The sequence below is a fragment of the Crocodylus siamensis genome, chromosome 3 (genome assembly GCF_052110815.1).
Source record: "Crocodylus siamensis isolate JL-2025a chromosome 3, ASM5211081v1, whole genome shotgun sequence".
Classification (NCBI taxonomy): domain Eukaryota; kingdom Metazoa; phylum Chordata; order Crocodylia; family Crocodylidae; genus Crocodylus; species Crocodylus siamensis.
The window spans coordinates 251,138,742-251,153,544 of NC_143397.1; the positions used below are offsets into that span (position 1 = coordinate 251,138,742).

General features: G+C 45.9%; 1 protein-coding gene across 1 annotated transcript in view; it reads right to left on the reverse strand.

Moving 5' to 3' along the window:
* The window catches only part of FAM135B (family with sequence similarity 135 member B), a 310,367-nt gene that overhangs the window by 10,954 nt on the left and 284,610 nt on the right, over positions 1-14,803 (reverse strand). Inside the window, exons 12-15 of the mRNA XM_090040700.1 lie at positions 9,883-10,037; positions 6,189-8,265; positions 3,851-4,017; positions 1,861-1,952 (exon numbers count right to left, since the gene is read on the reverse strand). Coding sequence (XP_089896826.1) covers positions 1,861-1,952; positions 3,851-4,017; positions 6,189-8,265; positions 9,883-10,037 — 2,491 coding nt within the window. The remainder of the gene's footprint in view (positions 1-1,860; positions 1,953-3,850; positions 4,018-6,188; positions 8,266-9,882; positions 10,038-14,803) is intronic.

Below are 14,803 nucleotides of genomic sequence, written 5' to 3' on the forward strand. Positions count from 1 at the left end.
CGGGCACAACATGAATTGTTAGTGCTTTGCATTACACAGATGTTAAAATACCTTCTTTATCATTCAAGGAAATTAACCACTCTCCACTAAACAGAAGAAACACCAAACGAACCCAAGACTAGCAACCCTCTCCCTTTCCCCAGTAATGGATGCACTGCACCACCTTAAGCATTTACAATTGACATTATTAGGTACATTCCTTTCCTTCTGTTCTGAGCGATGCTGCACATCAGACAATAGATTTATGAAGCCATTGTGTTTGCAATGACCATGATACTTGTAACAGTGTCTTTTCCCCAAGGTCTTGATCTGATGGTCACTGACATCATTTCTTAGTTCACAGTCATATTCAATGGCATTAGGATCAGGCCTGGAGAACCAGAGTCTTCAATGAGAAATATTTTCCTTACCCTAAATCAGAGTTAAATCAGGATTTTTGTGCAGGACGCTGCAGAAAACTCCTAATGGGATTTCTCTTGAAGGGTGCAGACACACAGAACATTTACTATGGAGTAATTTACCCCAGATTTCACTGGGCATGTCTGCATAAGATGCTTACTGCATATTCCCCAAATAATACTGTATAGTAACGTGTTGCAGCAAGAACCGAGCTACTAACTTAATAATGCTGTGCGATTGCCTAGTAAGTAACACTAAATAACCATGCAGCTGCGCTACTGTGCAGTAACTCTAGGTACTGTGCATTTAGTTAGTACTTTATTAAGAAAGTATTGAACTAAATGAGCAGTATCTAAGGCACGTTAATGAACATGTAGACACACCCACTCTGTAGCAAGGAGTGGGGACAAAGCCACCTGCCCCAAACAGTAGGTGCAATTACAACATCTCTCCACGGGGTGTCGTAAGACCCGATTGACACTGAAATGTCCCTTGCTACTATGCGAGAGGCAAGAATCCTTGTGCGTGGTATTTTTTATTGGACCAACTGCATAGTTGAGGTAGCCATAGACAGGATTTTGAGGACCACATTACCATTCCTCAGGTCTCTCACAGGAACTAACACAAGATATATCACAGCAAGAGATCCACTTTATTCCTCTTTCCCACCCTCTATTTGGCACTGGGGAGGCCACATCTGGAGTCCTGTATCCAGTTTTGGGTACCCCACTACAGGAAGGATGTGGACAAACTGGAGAGAGTCCAGCGGAGGGCAGCAAAAATGGTCAGGCAGCTGGGACACATGCCTTGTGAGGGGAGGCTGAAGGAGCTGGATTTATTTAGTCTGTAGAAGAGAAGACAGAGGGGATTTAATAGCAGCCTTCAACTCCCTGAAGAGGGGTTCAAAAGAGGATGGAGCTGGACTGTTCTCAGCGGGGGCAGATGACAGAACAAGGAGCAATGGACTCAAGTTGCAGCAAGGGACATTTAGGTTAGATATTAGGAAAAACCTCTCAAGAAGAGGGTGGTGAAGCACTGGAACAGATCACCAAGAAAGGCTGTGGAGTCTCCATCCTTGAAGGCTTTTAAGACCCGGGTAGACAAAGCTTCATCTGGGATGACCTAGTTGGGGCTGGTCCTGTTTTGAGCAGGGGGTTGCACTAGATGTGACCTCCTGAGGTCCCTTCCAACTTTGATTTTCTATGTTTTTAAGAATGCTATGGGTACCCAAATGTTTGTTTGTGTCTATCCTGACCATGCAGTTGATTTGATAAGCCATATCACCTACAAGAATTATTGCCTGTCACATATTTCCTGCACCATTACAACAGCATCACCTCAATGCTACCCTACTACTATGGCCTTTTTCTGATAAACCATCCCGTGAGACCTACATTTCAGTGGCTTCCGGAGAGGAGGAGAGGGAGAGGGGTTGCAGGGCACAAATGGGTCCTATTCTACCTGGTTTCTTTCAGACATCAGGAAGTCCAGTTTTCCACCGGGGAGTCCCAGTTCTATAAAAGTCTTTACGAGTCGCAGATCCGCACTGTTACCTAGGAACACAGAGAACTTCATAAAACTTTTCAGTTCATGGTGAGCCAAATAAAAGAGATTACATCCATGCATCCAGCAGATGCATGCAGACCACTCAGGTTGTCAGTCCAAGTGTTGCAGCGTGCATATGGGCAACATGCCAGATTCTTTCCCCATCAGGGCAACAGATAGAGGCTCTGTCCTTCCACCTTCTATTTAGCCAGAAGAGATTAAGGTGACCAGGCTGTAGCCTGTTCAGGAGCACATTGACTTTGTCTTGCTCTCCCAAACCAAACACAGGGGTACATTGGGGTGGTTTATCTGCTCTACGGTCTCCCAGTGCACTGTACCTCGGGGAGATGTCTCTATGCGCTATAATACAGAACTGTGCCTAAAGGTATAATCCAGCTCAAACACACCTTCCCTTGATATATTTACCATTAACGGCTGGCTTTAAAAAAAGCTTTCCTAGATCACAAAAAAATTAGCAAGATCTCCAAAATGAGAAGGTGCCTTTTCCTAGGACAGCTCTGAACCTATGAGGTGAGAGACACAACCTCAAGTCCCTCATCTGCTCCAAGCACCGGGTTTCTTTCTCCCTGTCCCCAACACCCCACCCTCCTATATTTGATCAGCAACCTGGAGCTAAGAAACCATTTCTATCCAAAACGGTACATTCCTGCAAACAGTTGCACTTTCAGTTGATTGGCATTTCCCAATTAAACTCCACCTATTTGAAAAAAAACCTAAAAACTACAGCCTAGCTCTGTGTGCTACTCTCAATACTACTCCTCACTCCCAGTTCCTCAAAAGCCAATCGCCTTCTCTTCTGATGACATTTTTTGAGATAACATTTTTACACCATCCTTAAAAATGAATTTTCTTTCAGTGTGACAATCAGTTCCTCACCTGGCAAAACCTGGAAACAAATTTGAAAGTACTGTGCCCCTTTATAAATCCACAGTACAGCCACCACTGGAATACTGTGCCCAGTTCTGGTCCCCACACCTCAAAAAGGATATAGGTGGACTAGTGAAGGTGCAGGGGAGAGCAACAAGGATGATCAGCGGTATGGAGGAGCTCCGATAGGAGGAGAGACTACGCTAGGCCTATTCAGTTTAGAAAAGAGAAGCTTGAGGAGGGATGTGATAAGGGTTTACAAAATACGAAATAGTGGAGAGAAAGTAAGTAGGGATTTACTATTTACTGCCTCTCTCAATTCAAGAGCCAGGGGACACAAAATGAAATTAGTTGGTAGTACGTTTAAAACTAACGAAAGGACATCCTTTTTCACACCGTGCTTAATTAAAGCACAGAACTCCTTGCCGCCAGATTTGCCCGATTCAAAAAGTTGAGCCAGATTAAAAAACACACCGGACAAATTCTTGGAGGAAAGGGGCATCAGTAGCTGTTGAGCGGGGGAGTGAGGGGCACAGCCTCTGAATAAGATCTTCTTAGACTTTAAAGGCTGGAGGCTGCAAGCAAGAGAGAGAAAGCAGGGAAAACCCTGATCAAACTCAGTTCACTCTCCCTTTCAACACCCATCTGCCACTGTGTGCCACACAATACCGGGCAACATGGACCTACGGGTCTGACCCAGTAATTGGTCATTCTAATGTGCTTAAATGGTAAGGAAGTTGCGGGCATTTTTATCAGGCAGAAAGGGATTTTTAAAGGTCTGATTTTATGAACGTTCTCCCTTTTCTAACAAGTCTTGATACTCTAAATACTCAAAATTTCTGCACCAATGCTTTCTAGCTACAGTAGATTAAATGCTATATTATAGGCTGGACCATGAGCTAGCATAAATTATTCCTATGAGGCTACGATAGCTTAACATAATTGGAAATCTAGCCTTATGACATTTTTCCCCCCCATTTTTGCTGCGTTTCTGTACAGCCTGTGTGTTTGGTCTTACCATCCAGTCCATGGACACAGACAACCAGGTGAATTCCATCTTCCAAATTTTCTTCCTCTTCCTCTGGTGGAAAATATGGGATATCAGAAGCTAGTACAGATAAGTCACTGTACAGAAATCCTTCAATCTTCATTTCTTTTTTAAATTTTTCTTTGGCCTGATAAAAACTGGAGAATACACTAATTAATTACAAGTAGGAACTGGGTGTTCAACAATAAACCTTTAAACTAGGAATGAGCGGGACAGGACTAGCAAAAAAAAAAAAAAGAAGCCATTTGCAGCTTTGAAGGTAAAGCTCCATGTACTGCATCTTCTAAGTTAAGATCACTCTGAGGGAAGTGAGAGAGATGATGGAGGGCTTGGTACACATATCTATATCAGTTCCAAAAGGGGCTGGGTTGTATCCAGGGAGACAACACTTTCCCCCATACCAGCTCACCTGCTAAGCACCGAGAAATGTTTGACATCCGATGGACACATTAGAGATACATTAGCAAAGAAATCTAAGCTAAGTAAGGGGAAAGAGGGGACAATGCCCTTAAAACAAGTTAATGTAAAGTTGAATGTAGTTATTTCATAGACGTTAGGGCTGGAAGGGGACTCATAAGATCATCGGGCCCAGCCCCCTGCCCCAGAGGCAGGAAGTCAGCTAGAGTCAAAGGATCCCAGCAAGATAAGTGTCCAAACGTTTCTTAAAAGTGTCTGGAGTAGGTGCTTGCACCACCTCCGGTGGCAGTCTGTTTCAGGCCTTGGGAGCTTGGGAATAAAGAAGTTTTTCCTTATGTCCAGCCTGAAATGGCCTTGGAGGAGTCTGTGACCGTTGGTCCTTGCCGTCCTTTGGGGCGCTCTGGTGAACAGGTGTTCCCCCAGATCCTGATGCAGATGTTTTGAAGATGTTCAAGTTTATACGGACACTTAGCAGCTAAGGTAAGAACCAGTCCATTGCCTGCAGATTTGGTCTAACAGTTTCCACTGTGACGTTTAAGGTTTGGCACTTCAATTAATGATTTATGTGCCAATAGAGGCAACCCACGTTTATAAATGCCTGTTGCCTGCTGACTCAGTAAGAGACACCCTCCACTCATGGAAATGCCTCGGTGTGGAGTTTGATCTCTGATCTCCACGAACTAAGTGAGAATAGTTTACCCCAAATCTTGTGGCCAGACTGTAGCCATCCAACCGGTGAGCAGTTACTCATGTAAACCATCCTTTTGCTTTGAGTAGACTAGCAGGTACATAACTGCTTACCAATATCAGTTCCCAAACTAGGGGTGGGCAAGTGGGACACTAGCTCTGAGTGCCAATTTGGAGCGGGGGCTAAAAAGGATGCCCTCTGGAGAGTCTGGGCAGCAGCAAGTGCCACTCCTGTGTGGTGAGCCATTGTGACAGTGTCCCCCGGCATAACGGGAGCCTTTGCTGCAACAGCAGCTGGGGTCTTTCAGTCTCTGGTAAAACTCTCCTGTGTTCAACACTCACTCTCCACCCAGGGCACCAAAGTTCCCAGTTATGCCTCCAACCAGTACATTAATAAGGACGATGTCACAATCCGTGTCATCATCTTCGGGCATTAAAGCCTCGGATTTAGCAAAGCACACGAGATGGTGAAAAGCTGCGTCGAACAGCGGAGGAATTAAGCGCACGCTTAACTTCAAGGACAAATGTAAGTGCTTTGTTCAGTTTGGGCCTGGAGCCCACCAACCGTAATTTGGCTAGAATAGCAGATGGCAGAAGCAACAGGCATCAACTGAGGAAGTATTCAGTCATAACCCCTGCTATGTGCTGCCACTCGGGATTATAGAAGTTGCAAAGAATTTAAAGATCCATCATTTTACCCACCGAATTAGTTTAAGATAATTGCCTATGTCTCCATATTCTCCCAGCGTTGAAGCAAGGACAAAAGTAACAGAAGCATTTATAGTACGTCAGATCCTGTAATACGTTGTTAGTGAGCAAGTCAGTGCAGGATATTGGAGAGGAGGCAGAGAGGAAGGAAGGAAATGCTAAGGCATTGCACTGAGAGCCAAGAGACGGGGGCTCAGCTCCCAGCTCTGTGACAGACTCCCTGTACGAACCCTTTCCAACCGAGCCCCGTGGGAGTTGGGTGCCCTTTCATCTTTAAGGACCTGGACCTCAGCGTCCGTCTCAATTCTCTGTCTGTAAAAGGGGAGCTATAGTCTAGTTCCATTCCCCTGATTTTGTCCATTTAGATTATTTCTACTTTAATTCCTCCAGGACAGGGACGGCTGCACAGAGACTAGCAGACTGGAAACCTCGACTCTTGTTCGACCCTCCGGGCATTATCACAACACTAATAAAGGCAGTAATTACATGCTCTTACTTCAGCATCCTCTCATTGGCCTCTTCATCCACGTCGTCTGAATGAGAAGAGACAACTCCGAAAGAGCCCAAGGGCTGACGCGTGATCGGGAACACAGCCTGCTTTGAAGAGAAGCCAGCCGTAGCTGGAGTCTCTTTGAGCACAGAGGAAAAGGGAAGACACGTGGCAGTGCAAGACACAGACAGGTTAACCACGTCGCCAGCCTTTCTGCTCTCCAGGGCTAAGCCTTCTGTAGCCACAGAATGAAACCCAGTGCCGTTAGCCACAAGTTTGTGCTCCCTCTCATCTGGATCCTGAGGATACTCGCTCTGAAAGGGCCCTGAAGCAGGGTCCACGAACGGAGGTGCATCACCGAGTGTGATTTCTTGTAAATCCTGCATTTCCTCACAGGGCGCCAAGCCTTCACTGCTGCACTCTCCTCTCGTTGAATCAAGTCTGGCTGACGCCTCTGCAGAAGCTGGAAGAGTGTAGCAGAAGTCTGGCACCTGGCTCACGCAGTGGGAGAAATTCTCCACTTCTGATATACCAGCAATAGAATAAAAGTCTTGACCTATTTTCAAACCCTCAGCCACAGACTGAAGTGTCTCATTTGGGTCCTTGCTATATGCATCAGCTGGAACTACATTTGTGTCCAAGTAGGTGCAGGTGCTTGGTGTTTTTAAGCCGTGCTTGCCTTTTCTCTGCACCGATGGGCATTCAGTGCTATCATCTTGGTGCTCTGTTACATTAACGGGTTGTTCTGCATATCCCAAACTACAGTCTCTTTTGGTGAACATTTCCTTATCTTCATCTTCCCCCGGTAACTCAGTGCTGCAGATGCCCTGCTTGACAGTGGCATTAGCACTCTCCCCTGAGGCAGGGCCTGGGTCCAACCGCTCACTTTGGGTTGCATTTTGAGAGTCAACAAAGCCCCCCATTAACTCAGTTCTTCTGTATTCGACATGCAAGTAGCTTTGCAAGTTCCCCTCCACCACCTCCAAGGCTGCTTCATCACTCCTGGATAAATCCTTGTCATCGATGGACTCCTCTGGACTACTGATCTGGGGAGCTGAAACCGATTTGGTCAGCTTGGTCAGTTCTACCTCCCTCTCTTCTTCCTCAAATGGCAAGGAGCTAATTGAGGTCAGCGATGCCTGAATCCCACTGGGCAAGCTCGTATTGCTTTCTGTGTGGCCTCCCTCCAGTGAGTTCCTGTGGATGGCGTGCCTCCGGACCAGCTGGTGCAGAATCTCGCGGTCACTGGGCAGGTCCAAAGCCCTGCTACGGGCATCGGACCAGGCCACCGAACTCGGCTCGCTCTCAATGCCAGAATCCGAGATTATGGATGAGGACCTCTTTATAGCTCCAGAACTCAGGGTAAACTCCTCACATTCCTCAGCTCTTTGCTCCTTTGGAAACGGCTTCCCTTCAAAAGTACCAATGGGGAGCGCTTTCAAAGCGGGCAACAGAGTCTTGCTTTCTGGATCCCCTGGTTTTCCAAGGCCGTTTAGTCGATTTAGCGCAAGCTCATCTGAAGTGAGAGTATCATCACCATCCTTGGACGTAGCTGTTTGACTTAATTCAGCCCCATCTAACAAGTCATCGGTTCCACATGCCCCGTTCTCATACTGAGCACTAATGATGAACACGGGTTCGCTTTTACGGGATTCCTTATTGCTAGGTATCGTGTGCGTAATGCTTGTTGCAAGTCTATCAGCTGCTAACGATGCATCCACTGATGCCTTACAGTCTTCTGCTGGCCCCAAGTTAGAAACTGTTTCCTCACGAGAAACAAACAGGTTTTCCTGGGAGACATCAGTTTTCCTTTGGCCTTCTTTGTTCACTGTATATTCCTGAGATAACGAGTGCTGGGTCGAGCCTTCAGCTGCAAAAGCAGAAGCTTCAGTACCGCTATAGATGCAAGTGGGATTCCCATTGATCTTATCCGTGTGTATTAGTAGAGGCTCTCTCCTGAATTTCCCCTTTGGTGATGCAATGTTATCATCTGAAGTGAGATCCCCCTTGTTATTTATTAAGTCCATTTGCATGCTGTCCAAAGCAGGACCCTCGAATGCTGGGTACCTGCCCAAACTCTCCCCTGAAAGAAAAAAAAAAAGTTAGTGTTGATAAGGATGTACCAAAGCACCCCAATACAATATGGATTCATGGCTACACAAGAGCTCAAAACGCCCATGTTTACTACTTACATACACAACCCAATAAATATTCTTCAAGCATTAACTGTGTTGGTCAAGAGTTACACCACTAAATAATGAAGGCATGTCTAATATCGGATGTTCCTAGTACATTGTGGCCCTTTGGCTCCCACACGCACTCCAGACCCAAATGTGATGATGTCCTAGCAACCAAGTTGCTCTCAAGATCTCACTCTATGGCAGCGGTTTTCCAATACGGGTACCACCAGCAGTATGCAGCCAACCAGTAGGCATCAACAGACTTATTATAATTACTTTATTTGACAGAAATTTGCTGGTGGTACTTAAGGTTGAACTGAAAAATTTGCTGGTGGTACCTAAACTTATATCATTTTAAATTAGCGGTGCACAACCTGTCAGAGTTTGGGAACTGCTGCTGTACGCTGTGCTTGAGAACACATGCTAAATAAAAACTTGGCCTTGCCTCATTGATGCCTCCGGGTTTTTGCTGTGTGCAAGAGGGTGGCTGGGGTGAGCTTGAGAGGGTCCCTTCTTAATGCGTGTTGGAGCTGTGTGTGCTTGGCACCTCCAACAATCACGCAACTTGGTTATATTGATGGTCTAAAACTAGCACCGCTGTTTTCTCTGGGGTCAGTGCTGATGCCACTTTGCTTTGTAAGATTCTTCCCAGCGTTGGAAATGCGGAGAGGAACCCCGGGGTGGTTTGCTGGGTATTTCAAAATAACGTCTGGGTATTTCAAAATATTGTGAGGGCAGACACTTTGGAAATTCAGGCCTACGCCCTTATTAACACGGATCCACTTGCCACAAATCAGAACATGCTTGGTAAAGTACTTGGTAAAAATTACAGGAAATTAAGAAGTGCATTTTTTTTTCAGTATGAATTCATGAAATTAAAAACAAAACACAAAATCCCCCGTTCCCCCTAATCCTAGGGAAAAGTGCCAACATGTCGCTTGATGAACGGCCTTCTGCTGCCGGCTTGGAAGAGTTAGAGAGGAGTTTTATGCAAGGTTTTCCCCACCACTAGATGTCACTCCAGCAAAGAAAATCACCGCTGCATTTTTCATTAAACGCTGGAGTGAAACTCCAAGGGAGTTCTTTCCTTCAGGTTTAACCTCCAGTCCTAGGGTTTAAATGGTTAATCCCAAGAAAAAAGGAAAAAAAAAGAAAGAAAGAGAGAAAGTAGTTCTAAAACAGGAAGTATCATATTCTGGACCCTGCTGAAACAAAAAAGAAAAATAGGTATGAGCAGAATCAATCCCTCCATATTGAAATGCGACCAGAAATCCTGTCCCTATCCTTGATGGAAAGATCCCCTGGACCTTTAATGATCACAGGTGCCTGGACTGACCTTGGTTTTAAGCCCGTCTGTAACAGAGGATCCCCTTGCAGCCACGGTGCCCACTTGCACACTCACACTGGTTTAGTGCCCCTCTGCCTGGCCACTCGCCAAGGCTACTTCTTGCGATCATCTGGGAGCAAGCCCATCCCTGCACGGTGTGTGAGCGGTCCAGAGTTGGAGGTGGATCACTCACCTTTGTAAGGGAAGTCTACGTATCTGTCTTCAAAAATGACAGGGAGCGTGTTCCAGTCGCCGTCGATGTCGAGGCATTCAGCTGGCAGGGGGGGCATGCTGCTGAAGTACTCCGAACTGCGAATTTCTGTCGAAATCTGCCCGTGATTTTGGATCCTGAGACACCAGACACAGAAAGGAAGTGCATGCGGGCAGAGTTCCCGCACAGATTCTCTAGTATTTATATCAGCAACTTAGCAGAACAGGTCAGGGGAGGACCAAACCTGGCAGGCAGGGCAACATTTTGAAACCCGAGGTTAGGCATTTAGATCCATAGTGTGGCCCCAGGAAATGGCTTTATTTGCAAATGCTGAGCAATGACTCCAAGAGGAGTTGGAAGAAGGAGGTTCTCAGAAGCAGGCAGGGTTGGACCATGACATTCACCAGTGGAAAGCAGAAGAATCATAGAAAAGTAGGGGTGGCAGGGACTAAAGAGGTCATCTAGGCCAACCCCCTGCCCTGAGGCAAGATGGAGCATACCTAAAATATCCCTGAAAGATGTCTGTCAGGCCTGTTCTTTAACACCTCCACAGATGCTGGCTCTCCAAATAGCCTCTTCCCACCTTTGCCCACCCCAGCACTGAGAATTTCCATCCCCTCTTAGTATCTATTTGCAAGGAACATTCTCACTCTCCTCCCATCTCTTTGCTATTCTTTCTGCAGAGATTTCTCTTCATCCTAGCAATTACAGCTAGACATGAGAAAGAGGATGGGAATGGTTGGGGAAAAGGCGAGGTCATGCTCATCTTTGGCTAGACACACCCTAACGCTGTAAAAGGATGTTCTTCCTCTGGGCAATAAACAGCTGGAAGGATGAAGCTGTATGCTCTTGGGCAGGTGTGGCTCTTCTCTAGCATCTTTGGAGGACTGTAGCTAATGGGAAATTAGCTCATTATGGGCTTGGTTTGCTGAGGTGCTGATCCTCCATAATTTCTGCTGACATTTATTGGAATGGTGGCGGACCTGGGACATGTAGCCCAATATGTGGCAATGGCAAATGTGAAGCATCTCCACGTGATCATAGGACGATAAGGCTGGAAGGGACCTCACAAGATCTTCTAGTCTAGATCAAGGTAGGATCGTCTCTGCCCAAACCATCCCATCTAAGTGTCTGTCCAAGCTGCTCTTGAAATCTCCCAGATACGGAGGTGCCACCACTTTGACATGTCCCAATGCTTGGTCACCCTCACAGTCAGAAAGTTCCTCCTAATCCTAAATATAAAATTTCCTCTGCTGCAGCTTGAGGCCATTGCTCTTATAGCCACAAAAACACAACAAACAAACAAAAAAACCCATCTCCATCCTCTCTATAACTGTCCTTCAAATATCTGAAGACGCTATCAGGTCTCACCTTAGTCTTCTCTTCTCCAGAGATGCTTTTCCCTGGGGCATCACGACAGAGATGGAATAAGTAAACCCATCCATGACTTGGTGCCCGCTAACTTTTAAGGATATCCTCAAGACACGTGCTCTGTCTCCCCAGAGACTGCTGCCTGTCAAATATAAAGCTACCACTTTCCTTTCAAGACCTTCGCACGACCATGCTATAATGTCACCAACTTCACCGTGCAGCGTGTCGTGTCTTACAGCCCTTTGTTCTGTAACACTAGAGATACAGACGCAAATAATATGGTTGCCAAACTGCTTTTCTCCTGGAAGATTACTCCTGATTGTTTTAATCTAAATTGAACATCTTCTTTAAAAAAAAAAAATTACCTTTCAAAGAGTTTAGTGAAAAAGCAGGTAGAGAAAGCAGGCTTACTACACAAAGTGAAAAGATGGAGGAAGGCAAATAAGAAGCAAGAGATTTTCTCTCTCCTCCGAAGACCCAGTCCTCAGTGGGAGTTTGGCCTAATTCAGGATCACAAGATCAGGGCCAGGCAGTGCCCTGCGTTACAGTAGAGATGCTGTGCTGCATCTCCTGAGGCCTTATGCTGCTGTTGCAGTGCCTGGGTTTTTTGCAGCATGCTGTGGCCTACGCAGTGAGCTGCAGCATGCCTAGCTCCAGCAGCAGCTCTCCCTTGCAGTAGCCTTACTCAGAAGCTTTGGAGCCCAGGAGACACCAAAGGGCTGAATGCTATTTGAACCTCCTCCTCAACTTCCCCTAGTTACACATCCCCTGCATCCCAATCGTGCTCTAAAGCACTACTGTAGCATATCACCGTCACCCAGAGGCAGCGTAAGATAAAGCAGTGGTAGTCTTAGAGGTGGGAGGGAGAATCTGCACCCCTGTACATCTTGGCCTTTGTCAGCCCTTATGGATATAAGCAGGAGGCAGTTTCGCCTTCTCTCTCCCTGCTCCAGAGTTGAATGGCAAACTGACTCTTAGGGCGTTTTTTAAGGCAGGAGAAATGCAATCAATCAACCATCCCACAAACTGCGTTTATCCCTGGTTTATACTGCATGACAAGCACCAGTGAACTGAAGCAGAGGATGAGATAAAACATCTCAGCTTCTCGCATCAAAGACCTTTATACCCACATAGGGAATTAAGAAGGAACTGAAGGTGATAGAGGACACTGGCATCTCACCAGGGAGCTAAGGACAGGAGCCTGGACCTCACTCCATAGTCATGCCAAAGGCTGGCCTCAGTAACCCCCAACTGTAGCAAGTCACAGAGGCTGGGGGATCAAAGGCAGCCGGGTGGTTCTAGCAACATCTCTTTCTTATGTTGGCTGCAGAACTACAGAAATGGGTATGCCCTAGCCACGTCGATGGGCCACCTGGGACAGTCTTGGGCTGCTTCTTCTTTTGACACTGGCTCAGCTGCAGGTGCAATAGTGCAACCCTGCAAGAGGGTGATGCAAAGCCCAGAATTAGGTCTGGATCTGAATTAGAAGTACAGGGGCGTTTGAGAGCAGGTTGGGGGGCTATTTTCTTTAGTCATGTAGATTAACTAGAGATGATGCTGAGAGAGCTTGGCTAGACCCCATAACTGGCATAATCTGTGGTTCTCTAAGGAGGGGGCAACATTTTTCACCCAGTTACAAGATCTGACCCCACCCGCAGGTCTACACGGACAGATGAGGGGAGAGGCCCAGGCCCATATTGTTTTGAACAAACATGAAACTATTCAAGCTATAGTGCAAGCGTAATACATAGCTGAGTCATCACACTAGCACGTGGCGGGCCACATCTCAGCTAGGCCTACTGAGTGCCACTAGTACAAATAATAAATACTAATGACATGCAGCCAGAACAGGGACTAGCCAATAAAGCACTCTAAACAGCATTAACGGTAAGCCTCACTTCACAGAAGAAATATGAAATAAATACATGAAAGGATGCAAGGAGCACACATGCTTCAGTTAAAGGGACAGCAGGCTACAACAGCGGAGGGTGGGAGGTGTGCATTGTCTAAACAACAGAATAACAAAGCAGCATGGGATTAAAGAAGGAAGTTAACATAAAACCAGCTGCACCCATGATCCATGTAGTGAAATATCCTCTCTCTGAGAGGAACTACTACTGGATGCCTCCGAAAACTATCACGGAACCATGTAGCGAAGAAATTTAGGAACAGTATGCGGGTAAGCAAAGTTTCTCCTAGCCCCCATGCTTTACTGATTGGTTTCTACCAAAAAGCACTCATCTATTTCCATCCTCTCTAATAAAAAATGTGAATACTCTCCTTAGCCACATACAAGCCTAATGCTTTTTAGAGTTTATTAAGCTTTGGGTCTTCATGACATCAGACAGTCGCCAGTTGTGCCGGGTAACAAGGCCTTGTGAACAAAAGTGGGGGGGTTTTGTCCGTTATAACCATGGTGCTTTTCACTTTTGCTAAAATGTCCCCCTGTCCAAATTCTCCTCCAGCCTGTGGGGAAAGCGCCTTTCAAAACAAAGTCTTTATTCAGCTCATCTCTTTCTTCTACCAGACAGAGATGCAAGCCAGAGCCCATGCCAGGCAGCAGCAGGATTGAAGGCTTTCTACAGGAAGGAGCTAAGGTAGCAGCACACGGATGTCAGACGTCTTGCCGTCAGATCCAGTTAATCGCTGTGTGATAACTGGAAATGACAAGCCTTGGACATGGCAGAACAAAGAAAGGCATCGGCCTAACTCAAACAAGAGGCTTGTCATCCAATTACTCTCTTCTTGTGCTTATACACATTTCTAGGTCCTGGATGCATATCTTGTCAACGCTGGCATCTTGCCCACGAGTTCCCTTTTGCTCTTTCACAGTTACCTTGGTCCAAACGTTTGACCATAAATCCTTTCAGAATAATTAAATAAAGGCCATGCATAGAAACCTGTTTCCCTCCTGCCTGGGCATGCTGTATTGTTCTGATTATAAATTGAATCTACACACAAGGTGACTCTACATTTTCAGGTTGTTTTAAAGGAAAAAAAAACAACCCCCCCCCCCCCCCCCAGCTTTTCCCTCCAAATAGAAGTCACTAACTACAGATAAAGTCCTTGAACTGCTACTTCCTTGTATGATTCCCTTGTGAAGTGCTGTAAGTAAGGAGAAGACTGGAAGGATTAAATTTCCTGAAAATACTAACATAAAACTATTGTCTGTAGCAAGGATAATATTGCTTAAGGTTTATCATAGTTGTCTTCAGCCTAGGATTCCAAGTCAATACCCATCAAGACAAATATCTGGAGTCAAATGGACTCTCTCTGTACATCTCATGTCATGTAAAGCCAAACCCCTGCATCCAAAACCCTAGTTTAAGAGGTTCAAAACCCCTAAGAGTACTACTTTTTGGAGGGATGTGGATCATCCCGGAGTACATCACTTATGTGCAGGTGTCAGGTCCAGTTTGACCTCTCCTAACACTGTGAAAAAAATAAACTCGGCTAATACGTGCTTTCAAAGAACACACTTTCCAGTTGTCCTTTAAAGACTTTAAAATTGAACTTCTTGGACGTTTTGGTC